The sequence below is a fragment of the Triturus cristatus genome, chromosome 12 (assembly GCF_964204655.1).
Source record: "Triturus cristatus chromosome 12, aTriCri1.1, whole genome shotgun sequence".
NCBI classification, from domain to species: domain Eukaryota; kingdom Metazoa; phylum Chordata; class Amphibia; order Caudata; family Salamandridae; genus Triturus; species Triturus cristatus.
The window spans coordinates 45,756,118-45,772,475 of NC_140595.1; the positions used below are offsets into that span (position 1 = coordinate 45,756,118).

Genomic DNA, 16,358 nt, shown 5'->3' on the forward strand with positions numbered 1-16,358 from the left:
GAGCTTCATGTGTGTAGACTTGGAGAAACAAACGTAGTTGGAACAATACCCGATGCCTAATGTCCAGGAATAATGAGGACCGAGTTGGGGAAGTTACAGGGGTTCTCTTATGAATTATCAGCCAATTACTATATTTTAATTTGCTGTCCTGACATCTCTTATCCATCTCTACACCATCAGTTTAGGCATATTCTGCTTGGACTGACCTGACATATGTCATACATAATATGTTCTAGGGAATGGTGGGTACTGCAATCTACTTTTAAGACTTCTTACTTTATAGTGTCTGATAAAGAACATATTGGTAGAATGCATATGACTTGCAAAACTTTGGACTTAAATTCAATAGTGAAAATTAGAATGAAGCGCTGAATTGTGGCCTATTTTGGTTGTATAAATAGAGAAGGCATACAGGCAAAAGAAAAAACGGCGGTACCACTGAGTGATAAACTGTAAATTTAGATATTTGATAGAGTACATGTGCAGACATAAATTCAACAACATAAAAGACGACATTCCTGATGCCATTACACTTCACATGTTTGATGTTGGAAGCCACATTATACCTTCGGCTGCAGTGAGTTGCCCAGCGTATGAATATAAATTCAGCAGGATCAGAGGGTCATTCTATCAGAGGACAGTATAATGCAGCATAGGTACAGGAGGAGCCGATTAATGCCATATGTTCACGATAAACACATAAAATATATTTGTATTCCGCAGTGTCTGAACACAGCTCTCAAGTACAATTATTTACCATGCTGGGGCAGGGCTGGCCCTACTGATAATAGGCTGTCTTCCTTGGAGTTATGAGGCTAGTAAAAACAATTGTTGGGCCAACTGGCTTTTCTGTGTAGTGCTTCCAGATGGAGTAAAGGCTGTGATAAAATACTATGGGTGGGTGAAGCTGGGTAGCTGTGGTACATGTGGAGGGGTGTAGCTTTTAGTGGAAGTGAGTAGAAAAAAAGTTCAAAGCTGATAAGGAGTTGGCAGCTTTTAAGAATTGTTTAATTGGAGTTTGGCCAAAGGAAAGTGGCATGCTTCATAGCTATCCAGCAGTTGGCGATGAATTGTGGTATGGCTCTTCTGATTCCATGTGTGCTGGGAAGATGGAAGAAAAGAATGCCCACTAATGGCTTACCTGTTTTGACACATCTGACGATAGACATAACAGGCCTTGAAGAGATCATCGGTGAGAGGTATTGGTATGTATTGGTTCTTATAAACTGGACAAAAGTGGAATTTACGAGAGAGGGTAACACTGGCTTAATAATCGGGTTTTCTGCTGTGACGGTCTCGTCAGGAGATCGTTGTGCACAACATGAGGGCACCTATGTTGTGTTGAGATGGATGAATATCTTCAGGAGGGGTCTGGAAGCACTTCTTTACAGCCCGTGGGCTCATAGCGAGGATTAGTAGTCATTACAGAAGGACACTAGTTGGCCAATGCTTTGGTTACTCTGAAAGGTGGTGGTATCTTATGTATTGTGGGTTAACTGGACGATGAAAATTCCATTGACAGGAGTGAGGTCTTTTGTCATCACTTGAAGTAGGTGAGCCACGGGCAAATTCTGTTCTGGTGAAGCATAGATGTGGTTCCCTTTCATAAATGGCTGTGAGCAGACTTCAGAAATCGTAGGGTTACCAGAAACTTCATCTGGATTGAACAGTGTTTTCTGTAGTGGTTAAAGGCAAGGATTAAAAAAAAAAAACTGGGCTTGCCAGAAAGACTAAACATTCATGGAAGAATGTGGGATCCATTGTAGTTAATGTGGGTAATGTTTTGTGCAGAGCTTCTCAGTGACAAACAAAATATTTGATGTCACTGGGTGTGGATTCCATTTCAGTGGAGTGTGAGAGCCGAGGCATGTCCTTTTGCAGTCTCTTTTCGTGGTACTGTTTACGAAGGTTGTTTTGCGTGTTATAATAAAGTTGGCATGCTTTTGCACCTTTTTGCTGATTTCACATATGTTCTTTGCTTTCTGTTTTTGTTGTTTATTTTTCAGTACTCTTGTTTCCAGGCCTTTTCGAATTTGAATTATTTTTTTACTTCACTTCTATTTGGAAGCCGTTCCACACGGTTACCCTTCCGTTCCGATACAAACAAATTATTTTCAGGTTCAACTCCTAAGCTTCTTTCCTCACCCTCTCTATTGTCTGAGAGCTGGATTCCACTTCAACTGAGAAAGAATCCTTCTTATACTGTTCAGGTTTTTGTTGGTGTCACTTACTTCTGTTCCTTATCAGTTTGTTTCTTTGATGTGCAAATGTTTAAGTTCTCCTAGGAATTATGGTTAAGGCTGTTTTTTGCCTCTTGTTTCCGACAGTCTATTATCAGCTGTTATCCTTCCTGACATGTGGCCTCCATAACTGGACACGATATTGCAGATGAAGACTTATTTCTGACCTGTGTAGTAGTAACCTGACCTCCCATCTGTCCTTTGGCCAATGTTGCTCTTCCTCTCCTTAAAGCCCTGTTGCATTGTTTCACCAGCTTGCGGTCATTGGAGTCCATTTCCTGCTCTTTCACCCGTATGACCTCCGCTCTCATCCGTTCCTTTTCAGGATGTTTCCTATACGCATACACTTTTCACCTCCTGTGCAACTCATCTAACTTTTGTTTAACAAAAAAAGTATCTATTCAAACAATTCGCTCTCTTGCCTTTAAGTCATAGTATGCCATGAAAAAGTAAATGTAGTTCTATGAAGCTGGAATAAATTAATGTGTTCATAAGTTGCAGGCACATCATTGTGCTAGGGTGTAGACCCCCAGGTGCACAGAAACTAAAGATGATAGTAATAAAAATGTCACATATTAAATACCATGTCGGATGAGAGAATATGCACTACAATTTGTGGCACATTAAGACAGGCATTAAATGTAAGGGGACCTCCTTTATGTATCTGACATGGGCAGTGGCAGTACTGAGAATCTGCTTGGCACAGCAAGGAAAGGTGACCTTTTAAAGAAATTCTAACAAAATGAACATTTTTTAGTGGCATGCTGTCCTAACACTGCACCATTACTTTGACACTTTTTCAGCCCACCAGCCCTTACAGTCTAAAAGTAGGTTTGTACTTGGTTTTTATTGACTATTAACTGTGACCACAGTCACAGCCCATATACCTATGTCTGCGGTGAAATCTTTCTCACTTGTTTGACCTTCTGTTTTGCGACACCCTCCTCTTCTGTTTGGCTCATGCAAATATTCCATGGAGCTGCAATTGTGTCCCCATTCTCCAGTTTATCAAACAAACGTCTTGGTACCCTGCCATCACTTGTGCTTTTCATCCAACCACCATCTTTCCTTTTCTCTAGAGTTTTAGAACAGATGGCATGGCTTTGTATTTCTATATTTCACCCTTATCCTTTTGACTCTCAATCTGTGCTTCTCCAGCAACAAACAGAATCTCCTCTTCGTTTGAAGGATTCAAGCAGCATGAGGACATTTTCAACCTCCTCCGCCAATTAAACCTTTCTTTGCTGGAGTAAAATTACTAACTTTCTTCAGACATTAACCACTTGTCATCCCTGCCACAGCATGGCTTTCATACTTCTACCCAATAGAACCCACCACATCGGCCTTCTCTTCGTCCTCTTCCATTGCAAATCTGCCCTGTGGTTCCCAGCTGTCACCCTGCCATCACCCAACTGTGCTCTCATGACCCCATCTGGTCATGGGCTCCTGCAGTGTGCGACTGTTTTTGAATATTTTTGCCTGCACCGATTTTTTTTATTTTTTTTATTTCAAGGCTGGTGGTGAATGGAAGAGCTCTACACAGCTTAGTGAAGTTGTGCTTCCCTGCTCTTCTGCATTTCTTAATGACCTGTGCTTTTCCCCCATCTATCCCAACATTATGTGGGCCCACTGAAGGTATAAAGTAGATAAGCCTTGTGGGCTGTATGAGGTATGGTTGGAGCATTCGCTAGACATTTTAAAGGTACAAGCCATTTAATTGGCCAGATCCAACCAACAAAGGAAGAGAACTCCTGGCCAGCTTAGCTAGTATTGCGTTCCGTGTTTGACTCTTCACCAAGGAGGCCAAGAAGATCGAAGAATAACCAGGAGTAGGACTTTTGTCAATTCCCCTCAAGTACTGGACGTATGTCAGCGAAGCATGTGGAGTTGTGCTGCCAGAGCTGCGGCGAGGAAGAAGAGTTTACCTGTGGTGTGCAAGAGGAGCTGGAATGCAACTGGCTGGAGGAAGTGATCTGGGTGACTGACAACTGTTATGGTGAATCTGACAGAAAGGACCTGCTTCATTGACGTCTCAATGGACAGAAGCCACAAGATCGCCCCATCGTGGTACCCAAGATTGCCCCATCCTGGTACCCAAGATGAGCACAATGATATCTGAAGTGAGGTGGTGTTCTATCGCCTTCGTCTTCAAAAAGTATAAGCCTGCTTCATCCCCAGCCTTTACCTTTGTGGTGTCTGTAATTAACTCCTCTCCTTCCCACTAGGCTCTAGAGAAATTCATGTGTCGACCCCTGGCTTTGGGGTTCTGCCTCATCAGCAGGGGGAGTTTGTTCTGACTTTAGAATTGTTGGAATTGTCTTCATAACTTTGGTAGTTCTGTAGATATTGATGGCTAAATCACGACCCCCTCGACAAGGCAAGCAGCCCTCTGTCTACTAGACACTCCGATGTGCATTTTTGGTTCTTCTGTCATTAGAAAATCTAGACCTCAAACTGTGGGTTTCTACATACAGTCTCCTCTACCCCGGCCAAACATTTAAAGTAACATCTGTGGCTGATACGGCATACTAGCAAACCACTGTACTCAACCTAGAGCCCAGAGGGCACCAGACTGGTCTCCAGTTGACAGGACATGGGTTCCCCAGCCAGGGCAGAGGGGACCAGTCACTAGTTCAGGTGTTCCTTGACTGCTGCTTAAACCTCCCTCCCCCACTCCCTGCCTAACTTGCATCGACAGTAGCGCCTTCAAAACTTTTATCGTTGGTTATTTGCTTGTGTGAGGAGGCATTGTCTGGGTTTTAAAAGAGATTACCTTTTTTTTTGTACATTATATAGCAAAGACCATTAACTGCAATATGTATTAGGAGCGAGACGGCCAGACCGCCATTACAAAATGTCCTATACTGCATGTCCCAGTCTATTATTATAATTTTTTTTTTTACTTACTGTACTAATAATGCCATGTTGGAAAATTAACAAGCATTTGCAATGCAATAGGTCTCGCATTTGCGAGAGTTTACGCTATTGGCATTGTTAATGACATTGCCTTTTATTTGTGTTTTTAAAACTAATGCATATATAAAAGGCCTTGTCATTTCTAATGTCAATAGCTGAAAATCCTGTAAATGCGAGACCACTTTCATAGTGGCCGCACCGCTTTCTTTAGACGCTGCTCGCCGTATTCAGGTTACAGCGAGCCGCTTCTAAAGAAAGGGGCATGGCCATCATTAAAGTGAAAGCACAGCAATGTTCACAAACCAATTTTTTTTTTGCGGGGGGTAAAAACGCCGTACGCCGTGCTTTCACTTTAATGGTGGCCACTCCCCTTTCTTTAGACACGGCTCGCTGTAAGCTGAATGCGGCAGCAGCGTCTAAGGAAAGGGGCGCGGCCACTATGTAAGTGAAAGCATGGTATGGGGGCTTTCACTGCAAAAAGAAATGTTTTGTAGCACGGTCGCTAAAGTTAAAGTGGACTGCGCTGCCAAATTAAATAAAGAAATCCGGCTGCTATACTTAATGTGGACCGCCATTACTAATGAAAATAAAAGTGGGCGGTGTGCTGCTTGTAGTAAAGCATGTAGTGGGTATAATGGGTAAAATAATTTTAGAAAATAGTGCTCACAGACTAGATAAAGCAGACCGTGTAACAACACAAGTAAAACGTCCAGTCCACATGGGAGGTTACAAATGCAGACAAGGTGGTACCAAGGAGGGACTACTAAGCCTATTCATGAATGAAAAGCAGCGATTTAGAAAAGACAGTAACAGGAGCCAATTGAAAAGATGGGCGGGAAATGGGCCGAGCTTCAAGTCCATACCTGAATACAGCATGACTTGCAGAGCAGCACATGTGCTGCCCAGGCTCGACCTAAAAATAGTAGCCTGTGTCACAAGCATGCACACATCACAACGCTCTCTTGCATACATGTCATGATGCATTTATGAGCATCCGCAGCTGTGTTGACATGCATTTTCTTAATTCAAAACCCATTGCATGATTGCCAGCTATGTGTGTGCATGCATTTCCATGGATGCTTCACATGTGCATCTGTCAAAAAGCATTTCCAAATCCAGGAGCTGGCTGGGCCTTTTAGAGCTGTGGCCTATTGGCTGTGCCAATGCTTGTTTTGTGGCATGACATCCCATGGAGGTACAATGGGGTTCGACGACTGTTTGGAGGGTTATGTTTGGAGGGTTAGGAATGTCCACAGGGCGTGTGACCCATCGATGGTTATGAGAAGTTTCATGTTAGAGGGAAGAGTGCAGGGTGGGGTGATGCACTGCTGCTCATCTGGTCTCTTTCTCTTGTTGCAGGCCACCCCCCACCAGGGTATGTACTCCCGAGAGGAAGAGCTGCTGCGAGAGCGCAAGAGGCTCGGGGTCTTCGGCATTACCTCGTACGACTTCCACCGGGACAGCGGCCTCTTCCTCTTCCAGGCCAGCAACAGCCTCTTCTACATCCGGGACGGCGGCCAGAACGGCTTCATTGTGAGTGAGATGCAGGCCTTTGGGGGCACTGGTGTGGAAGCTGGACAAGGGCTGCCTCTGCACATCTCCGCTTGTCATGTCTGCATCTGTGCAGCAGGGGGCAGTAGCGCACAGCGCATGAGACTGGAAGAGGAAAGCCTGCAACCCCTTGGAGTTTATTTATGGGGTACTCTATTGAATGATTGAGGGCCTTTCAATGTGTGAAGTGCTCCTGGAAGGTTCGACAAATGTGCAATATAATGATATGCACCTGGGGTGTCGTGTTCTCCCCCACGTTAAGCTCTAAATGTCTTCCTTGGTAGATTAATGGGGGGTATTTTTGCAGAATGTGTGTTTGTTGCTTCAGAAGGTAGTGACGTGATCAGAGTCTATTATTCAAGCGCCCAGAGTTTTTTTCCCTTCAGGTAAGTTGAATGCTGGGACAAATAATTTACTATCCTTACTGCAGTCTTAGAACATTTCGGTGAAGCGCAAATCCTCCCAAAATAGAACAGGTGACTTATTTGCCATTCTGATTTCAGTTCTGTGATGTTTTGGAGAAAGTAAAAAAATCTTCAAATACTGTAAAACAGGATGGAAATTTTGAAATTTGGCATCTAATTAAATCTCGCATCTGCTGTCCCGAGGATGGCACTGCATGCAAGAAATATTAATGTATTACTTTTGGAAATAGTTAATTGTTTTGGGAAAGGAAACGGCAAGAGTTCCCTGGCTAGACTTTTCGAAGATAATTCTGCTGTATGAGAAATGAAAATACTTCAGGGCATAAGCGTTTGGGAGTAAATTACCTGGTTGGTAAAAAATTACAGATATCAAAGCACAGGTGCCATTTAATCGCAGCATCTGAGCCTCGCACACACAGACCACAGCAGCCACTGATGCCTCAATTCACATTCTTTCAGCAAGGTTACAACTGCAGAGACCTACAGGACTTGCAATTGTGTCACAACGCCTGAATTTTAAACGGTGTCTTCCAGGCTCTATTTAATAAATAACTGCTCACTAGCAGCTGAACTAGAGGGTCTTGTAAAATGGAGCCTTATTGAACAACCTGCAGTATATTTGGCAACCAATCTTTGATGGTGAATTTAAAATTCTGTGCACATTTCTGCAGTTCATACCAGATGAAGCATAAGCTGACATCAAGGCCAACTAAAATTTGTACTGATGCACGAGCCACTTGACCAGTCACCACCTACCTTATCTTTTAAACTGAGAAGTCCTGAAACTGAACATTTCACTTTGAATCTCCTAGCTCTAACTGATCCAGTTCTTGCGTATGCAGAATTGTTCTGGCTGTCGAGTAGCCCTATATTTGCAATTTAGGATGGTTCGGCTTCTTTGCTGTTGCCCAAGTGCATCGCTTTATTTACTGTATTCTTAAGAGCGTCCAGATATGGAGAGCTAAAAGCAGTGTTCAATTTTCCCAGCTAACTGTTAAAAGGTACCTCAAAGGCACAGTATTTCACTTTATCACCTGGACCCAGGGACATGTTTTGTGCTAAGAGATATATGACTTCCTGCCCTCAGATATCCCCCATGAAGCCTCTAGAAATAAGAACTGAGTGTTCGGGACCCAGGATGGACCCCAAGATTTCTCCAGCAGACCCGGCCTTCATCTCCTTTATCAATAACAACGATTTGTGGGTGGCGAACATCGAGACGGGAGAAGAGCGGCGCCTGACTCATTGTCACAAAGGTGAGAGGAGTTGCCTGTTACCTAGCTGTTCAACATGTTAACACTGTAATATGCGTATTTGACTACATGTACGCAATGTTGTCGCTGACATTACAAGTTGCAATAAACGTTCTACACAGATCTTCTCTAGCCTTTGCTTCTGCCATGTGAAAAAAGTGGCAATAGGTGTAAACAAAAGTAGAAGGCGCCATAGATTGCAAAGGTCGTCTTTTTTTCATTCTACAATCCAAAAACTGCTATAATTATTTGGTTTAATTCTTTTTCTTCAAAAGTTGTTTCCAAAGCACATGTCATGATGTGTTTCGACCAAGTCTTCCCGCAGAAAAAATTGACAGTTTCACGTTTTTACTTCTAGAACATAAAAAATACATGTTGTGCTCATGAAATATGTTGCAACTTGCCTTAGGACGCGATAGGCCTGCCATAGGGGTGGCTTACACATATTGTATGTAGAGTGAGGTTTGGTTTTGCCATTGCTTTAAATGGCAAAGTCGGGCCTGCCGTTTAAAGCTTCTCATCTAGTCTGCAATGCCGGGCTGGGAGACTTGTTTTCCCTGTGTCACCCCGAGGGTGGCACAACCAGTGCTGCAATCCCTGGGGCAACTTACATGCCCTGGGTACCACATACATACCAGGACTTGCAGTGAAGTTAGCGTGTGCCATGTAGGTCTAGCAAATGTAACATACATGTATAGGGGTCAGGGCACTGGACCTGAAGTCTTGTTGGAAAACCTTGGTGCACTCTGATTCAGAAAACCTGCAGCATGAGTTAAAAAAAAATGGGGTTGATAATACAAAAAGAGGCATTTCCGTACAATGACAAAGAACTACGATGGAAGCCTTGTCAAAAATCTTTTCTTGACAAAGAATTAGAATCATTTTATTGTAACAATACTTCGACTGCTAAACTAGATTTGTTTTGGAGTCTTTGGTGCTTTCTACTTTTGCTTTTTGTTTAATGTCATGGATTTCTGTCAATGTGAGGGATACACCAGATATCAGTTTTGGAGTGCACCTTGAGGCAGGTATATTGTAAGCAACCTCCCCCTCCTGTTTTTTTTTTTTTTTTTAACAATATGCATCCGAGGAATGCTTTGCATTCTTTTGCTTTTGTTCTTCTGTCTGCCCATTCCATCCACCTAACCTTCATATATCCCCCTGCTGCCTTTGTTGGTGACATCATCTTTCCTATTTATTTTGCTGCAGGGTTACATAGTGTGACGGAGGATCCGAGGTCTGCAGGGGTGGCCACCTTCGTCATCCAGGAGGAGTTTGATCGTTTCACAGGATACTGGTGGTCCCCAGCAGCATCCGCAGAAGGTCAGCCCCCTTGAAGCTTGGATGAAAACCTTTTTACTGCAAATCTTTTATGCAAGGGGGGTTAGAGGTACCCATAGCAACCTGAAGATACGGTAATGGTAGAGTTAAATGTTTGGAGCACAGTTGAAGAGTTTGTGTACCAGTTGTTCCAACTGGCACACACAGGGTAGTTGCTTGGAAAAGAGCGTGGAAAGGGGACACCTATGGCATTGCAGTTAAGCAGATTGTGCTGTCTTGTTGCAGGTTCTGGGGACTTGAAAACCCTGAGGATCCTGTACGAAGAGGTGGACGAGTCTGAGGTGGAGGTCATTCATGTTCCTTCTCCAGCTCTAGAGGAGAGGAAATCTGACTCTTATCGTTATCCCCGGACAGGTGAGTGACTTTTCATAGATTGAGGGTCAATTGTGAGCTCCCTCCTTTGAGCTGAAGTATCTTGGTGCATCTGATGAGGTTTTTGAGCTGTTCATGACTAAAAGGGCAGCTTCTGTTTATTCAGATGTGCTGAACAGGACCAGATTCAATAAGTTAAAATCAACCAATATTGGCTGTTTTTCTCGCAGCTGAGCTTCCTTCCAGTATTTGGAAACATTTATACTTTCCCAGCTTGTCTGTTACAGCTTTCAATCTTGTGTCCGGTTTACTGCCTAGTAGTCACACCTTTGAATGTGGGCGCCCTGCTGATTATATTACTCAAGTATATATTTTTTTTCCTGGACGTAGTGATAACAAAATGGGTCCAAGGGTGTAATAGAAACCATTTCAATTAGAATGTATTTTCCTTCGAGTCGCTCATCCAGTTGCGTGGAAGGGTGTGTTTTGGGGTCACCTGCCTTGTAGTCCCTGGCATAGGAAAGACGGTGGTAAAGTAGATTTAGCAGAAGGCCTACACTACAGAATTGATGGAGACATTCTACTCTTTTCTTCTTGCTGCATTACATATTTTAATGTTTCCTGCAGGCAGCAAGAACCCCAAAATCACCTTAAAAATGGCAGAAATCAAGAAAGACAGCAGTGGAAAGGTATGTGGACTTGGGAAGCTCAATGTAAGTTGATGGAGGAAATCCATGACCTTGGTGCTGCTGTTAGTGGTTTGTGCAGAGCAGGATGAAATAAAGGACAGCTTTCTCTCATTGAGAAGGTTTCTGTGTGCCAGCCTCTGCTTGTATGGAGCTTGGATCTTTTCTCTGCAGTGCTTCGTGGATGAGAGATGACATGGTGCTGTACAATTGGACTGTTAGGCATCTCATTGATGGCTTCCTCTGAAGTTTGAATTTGCTTGACATCTGTTGAGGTTTCTTTTAATTGTGGGTGGTGGGGTTGGATATAAGTTTTCACTTATTGTGAGATGGTAGTCTTTTAAAACTTTCTAGTGAAGTTTGAGTTTTTGCCTGTAATTCCTATGCAGTTGTGTTTTGCCTGTGTTTCCTCTGCAGTACGTTCAGTAACATAGCCGAACAGAAGATGCACCTGCTATTGAGTTGAGGGGAGTTTAAAGAGTTCTGATCAAAATAGTCGTAGTGCTTTTCTTCTGCAGTTCGACCTTGCAGGTGTTTGGGGTATTCTTTGCTTTTGATGCAGGTGTTGCTGGCATTCAGTAGCACTGCTTTTTAGACGAGAGTGACTGAAGCTTCTTCTGCTGTTGAAGGGATAGTAATTGTGATTTTTGTCTGCCCGAGGGACAGATAGCTTCTTCCACAGGCGGACTAGGTTGATAGTTTCTTTTGCAGCGTAAACTGATTTTTACATTAATGCTTTTCCGCTTATCCTCTTTCAGATCATCAGCACTGAAGAAAAGGAGCTGGTACTGCCCTTCTCGACCCTTTTCCCCACAGCGGAATACATTGCACGTGCTGGTTGGACCCGGGATGGCAAATAGTATGTCGTTTTTCATTACTGGAAGTGTCTTTTAACAGGATGTTTTTATGCAGACCTGATACTGACACCTTTTTGGATCTTGTCATCTAGTATGTTCTCAGAGGTCTCCCATTCACTCCACTCTCCCTTCCTTGACTCTTGATAATCCTAAGCCCCACTCCTGCTCTTTTTCTGTCTTGATCTCTCTGCCTTTCTTGATACTTAGTCTCTGCTTTTCATGATCTCTGCTTTGTTTGTTTTGTATCACACTTCTCCCTCTGTCTTATGCCTCCATTGTCATTTGTGCACCCTGCCTGAGTCTCGTCTCAACTGTTGTTCCCATCTTGTGTCTGTGTGCATGTGTCACTTCTCCGCTTTCAGTCTCTACTCTTCTTCCCAAAAGCCAGCTGTTGACCTGAGTGTTTCCATAATTCTGTAGTAGGGGATCTCTGTGTATAGTCATAATCTAGTGAATAGTCCCGCCCATGTGCGCGGACCCCGGAGCAATAAAAAATAATCTCTAAAAGGTGACAAATCATGCAGACCTGCATACACCTTTAAGAGAGAATTTAATTTAAAGACAGATAATGCAGCCTATACCCACAGGCTACACTGTCCAGTACTTCAACTAGAATTCCACCAAAATCCACAAACAGCACTGCCTGTCCAGTTTTTCTCCCCATAGGAAAAAACCCTGCCTCTACCAGCAAAAGCCACTGGAATGATAGAGAGGAAGGAGTGGACAGACAAGCCCCATAGGCTGCCATTATGTGGCTTGGAACAGGATACTGTGCCTTTAAGAAAACTTTCCAGTTTTCCAGAACTTTCCCCAGTATCCCAGAATGCCCAGCAGGTCCCATTTACTTTCAGTTCTTTTTTCCGGCTCCTGCTAGCAGGACCCTGGAGCATTGAGCTCTACCTTTTTCAAGGTTTTCATTGAGATTTTGGCAATTTTTGTCACTTTTTCTTGTGTTTAATAGCTGGTACTGTCAACATGCCTGGCTTGTTCGACAAGTGCCCGGAATGTGGTCGAAAGAAGGCTAAAACTGACCCACACGAGGTGTGCATAGCTTGCCTTCCCCAGTCCCACGTGCCTGAAAGCTGTACCATCTGCCACTCGTTTTCAGCAAGAACCCTGAGGGACAGGATGAAGAGCAGGCTTCAAGCTCTGGAGGAGCGAAGACTGAAGGCACCAGGTGGGTCTGGAGGGGCTGATTTGGCCCATGCTGAGGCCTCTGGGGGGCTCCCCAGGGGCAGGAAGACCAGTAAACGCTCCCGCTCCCCGTCGACGTCGAGGGCGTCGACGGCGACGTCGAGGAGGATGACCACCGTCTGTTCGCCGTCTCCCCAGGGCTCTGGGGAGAAACGGCGTCGACGATCGGCGTCGAGGGACCTGAATAGGCCGCCGTCGACTACATCGGCGTCGTCGGCGACGACGCCGTCTTCGACTGCGTCCAGCGGTCGACGTCGAGAGAAGACCCGGCGTCGGCGTTCGGCGTCGAGGGATCGCAACTCGCCGTCGATGAAGAGAAGGAGATCGACGTCGAGAAAGCGAAGATCGCCGTCGAGGCGGAGGTCGCCGTCGAGGCGGAGGTCGCCGTCGAGGCGGAGGTCGCCGTCGAGGCGGAGGTCGCCGTCGAGGCGAAGGTCGCCGTCGAGACATAAGTCGACGCAGAGGAGGAGATCGACGCCGAGAAGATCGCCGTCGAGGCGCAGGTCGACGTCGAGGCACACGTCGACGTCGAAGAAGAGAGAGTCGCCGGGATCGGTGTACTCAGTGGTGTATACCCCGCCTCGGAGGTCTCCGTCGCCTCCTCCTCCTCTCCCACCTCTGCCACCGCCTCCTCCACCTCCACCGCCACCACCACCACCACCTCCACCTCCTCCACCACCGTCTCCACCGCCTCCTCCGCGGCCGCGGACTCTGTCTCCGCCACCCCGGCCTCTGTTGCTGCCAAGCACTCCTGCGGTGCCGCCGCCGGTCCCCCCGAGGTCGGTTTCCCTTCCACGGTACCCGACTCCGCCGCAAGGGACCCCGAAGCCACGACGCCCACGGTCGCCTGGACCAGCGAGACAGGCGGACAGGCCTAAGCCGAAGAGGTCGCGCTCCCGCTCTCACAGGAGGCGACGATCGCGAAGCCGAGGGCGATCCTCGTCAGACTCTAGACGACGCCGCAGAAGGTATAGGTCCAGGTCGCGCTCCTCGGACAGGGACCTTTGCCCCGACGCTGTCGGACTCCCCGGGGACTAGGGTGTCGCTGGTGGACGACTTGGTCTCGTTCCAGGAGGTGCTGTTGCGAGGGGCTGCGAAGCTGAATATCACGGTGACGGTTCCAACACCCACGACGTCCGTGATATTTGAGACGCTTCATAAAAGACACTTGTCTCGCCCCCTCCTGCCTCTCGTGCCTGGTCTGGTGGAACCAGCTTTGGAACTGTTCCTCACTCTCGCAACAGCGAAGGCCGCTCCGTCCAGGCTCATGAAGAAATATAGAGCCCCGGAGTCGGATCCGTCATTCTTGAGAGGGGACCCGAAACCGGATTCGGTTATCGTGACGGCGGCGAGAAAACAACATGCGACCGCCCCGGCCTCCACGGTGCCACCGGACAAGGAAAGCCGCTGGCTGGACTCTGCGGGCAGGAAGGTGTGTGGTACCGCTGCCACCACGATGAAGGCGGCGAGTGCAGGGGCGTTGTTGGGCCGTTACGACTGGGCCCTGTGGGAATCCCTGCAGCAATATGCGGACCTCCTGCCACGAGACAAGAAGGAGGACTTCTTGGAGACGGTGCGCGAAGGCATGCTGGTTTCTAACCAAACGATCAGCGCAGCAGCGGATATATCGCTATTGGCCGCCCACGCCTACTGTCATGGCGTCCACCAGCGGCGGCATTCCTGGTTGCGCCTGACGTCCCTCAAGCCGGAGGCGCAGCAGAGAGTGGCCAACTGGCCCTTCTCGGGGGAGACCCTGTTCGGGAAGCATGCGGACGATGAAATGGCCCGCATGAAGGCTGAAGCGGAAACCCTGACGGCCGTCGGGTTAGAGAAGGCCGAGAAAAAGAAACGACCGTTCCAGAGGAGGTTCGGGTCGTCGGGCCGAGGGCGTGGGCAGGGCTCGGGACAGCAGCAGCCACAACAGCAGCAGTTCCGCAAGCCCTTCCAGAAGCGCCAGAGGGGCAGAGGTGGCCAGCAGGCTACTACCACAAACAAGGGCCCGGCCGGGTCTCGGCCCTGAGCTGTTACTTCCCCCTCAACCGTTACCCACTCCAGTGGGGGGAAGCATTCGATTTTTTCCGGCAGAGTGGAGAAAAATTACTCAGGACAAGTGGGTGCTGAATATTGTTTGCAATGGATACAGTCTTCGGTTCATCAGCCCGCCTCCAGCGATTCCGCCGGTCAGCTCTCGCTTCCAGCTGAGGGAGCTCCAGGCGGAGGCAGACATCTTGTTGAGAAAAAAGGCGGTAGAAGAAGTACCTTTGTCTCAAAGGGGAAGAGGTCTGTACTCTCGGTTCTTCCTCGTTCGCAAGAAGGACAAGAACGAGTTCAGGCCCATTCTGGATTTGCGACAAGCAAACAAGTGGATTCGCAGAGAAAAGTTTCGCATGCTATCGTTGCACCAGATTTACCCTCAGCTGCAACGGGGAGACTGGCTCTGTGCCATAGATCTACAGGATGCGTACTTCCATGTGCCCATAGCACAGAAGCACAGGAAGTTCCTGCGATTCCAAGTCGGCGCCAATCACTATCAATACACAGTACTGCCATTCGGGCTAAAGTCTGCTCCCAGGACTTTTTCGAAGTGCATGGCGGTGGTGGCGGCACACCTGCGGAGGAACAAGGTGTTTGTCTACCCGTATCTGGACGATTGGCTGATCAAGGCGTCATCCTTCGAGGAAGCGCAAGAACACTTCCGTTGGACGTGCGAGCTCTTGAACAAGCTGGGGTTACACGTCAACATGTCCAAATCGGTCCCATCTCCGGTACAGTGCATACAGTACCTGGGGGCCTCCATAGATACGCGGTCAGCAAGCGTGTCTCCTTCGGAGGAGAGACGGTTATCACTCCTTCGGAAGGCTCAGGACCTCAGGACTGCTCCATCGACGACTGTGAGGAAGGTGTCGTCTCTGCTGGGATCGATGGCCTCCTGTATCTTCCTCACTCCGCACGCACGTCTACAGATGCGACCACTGCAGGAGTGCTTGGAGGATCAGTGGGATCAGAAGACAGGCTCTTGGGACGACAAGATCCGACTGTCTCTACATGCTCGTCAGTCTCTGAAGTGGTGGTGTTCGGCGGAAAACCTCCTCAAGGGGGTTCCCTTCCACAAGGACATTCCCACGACGAATGTGGTGACGGATGCTTCTCTCCAGGGCTGGGGTGCGCATTCCGGGGACCTGCAGATTCAGGGGAAGTGGTCTCCTTTGGAATCGACGTACCACTTCAATTTCCTGGAACTCAGAGCTGTCTTCCTGGCACTGAAGGCTTTCCTTCCGTCCTTCCAGACCAACTCGCTGCTGATACAGACGGACAATACAACCACGATGTATTACCTCAACAAGCAGGGGGGGTCGAGATCGCGCACTCTGTCGCAGGAGGCGCAGGCGATCTGGCGCTGGCTGCTGGCCCGAGGATTGACGATCACGGCCACACATCTGCCAGGGGTGCAGAATGCTCAGGCAGACGCCTTGAGCAGGCTGATTCAGGAAAACCACGAATGGGTCATAAACGACGAAGTACTAGGAGAAGTCTTCGCAAGGTGGGGGACTCCAGACGTAGATCTGTTCGCCACCGCCGAAAA

General features: G+C 47.3%; 1 protein-coding gene across 1 annotated transcript in view; it reads left to right on the forward strand.

Moving 5' to 3' along the window:
• DPP9 (dipeptidyl peptidase 9) overlaps positions 1–16,358 on the forward strand; it is a 75,164-nt gene that overhangs the window by 20,385 nt on the left and 38,421 nt on the right. Inside the window, exons 5-10 of the mRNA XM_085639220.1 lie at positions 6,516–6,689; positions 8,220–8,388; positions 9,595–9,708; positions 9,952–10,080; positions 10,666–10,727; positions 11,483–11,583. Coding sequence (XP_085495346.1) covers positions 6,516–6,689; positions 8,220–8,388; positions 9,595–9,708; positions 9,952–10,080; positions 10,666–10,727; positions 11,483–11,583 — 749 coding nt within the window. The remainder of the gene's footprint in view (positions 1–6,515; positions 6,690–8,219; positions 8,389–9,594; positions 9,709–9,951; positions 10,081–10,665; positions 10,728–11,482; positions 11,584–16,358) is intronic.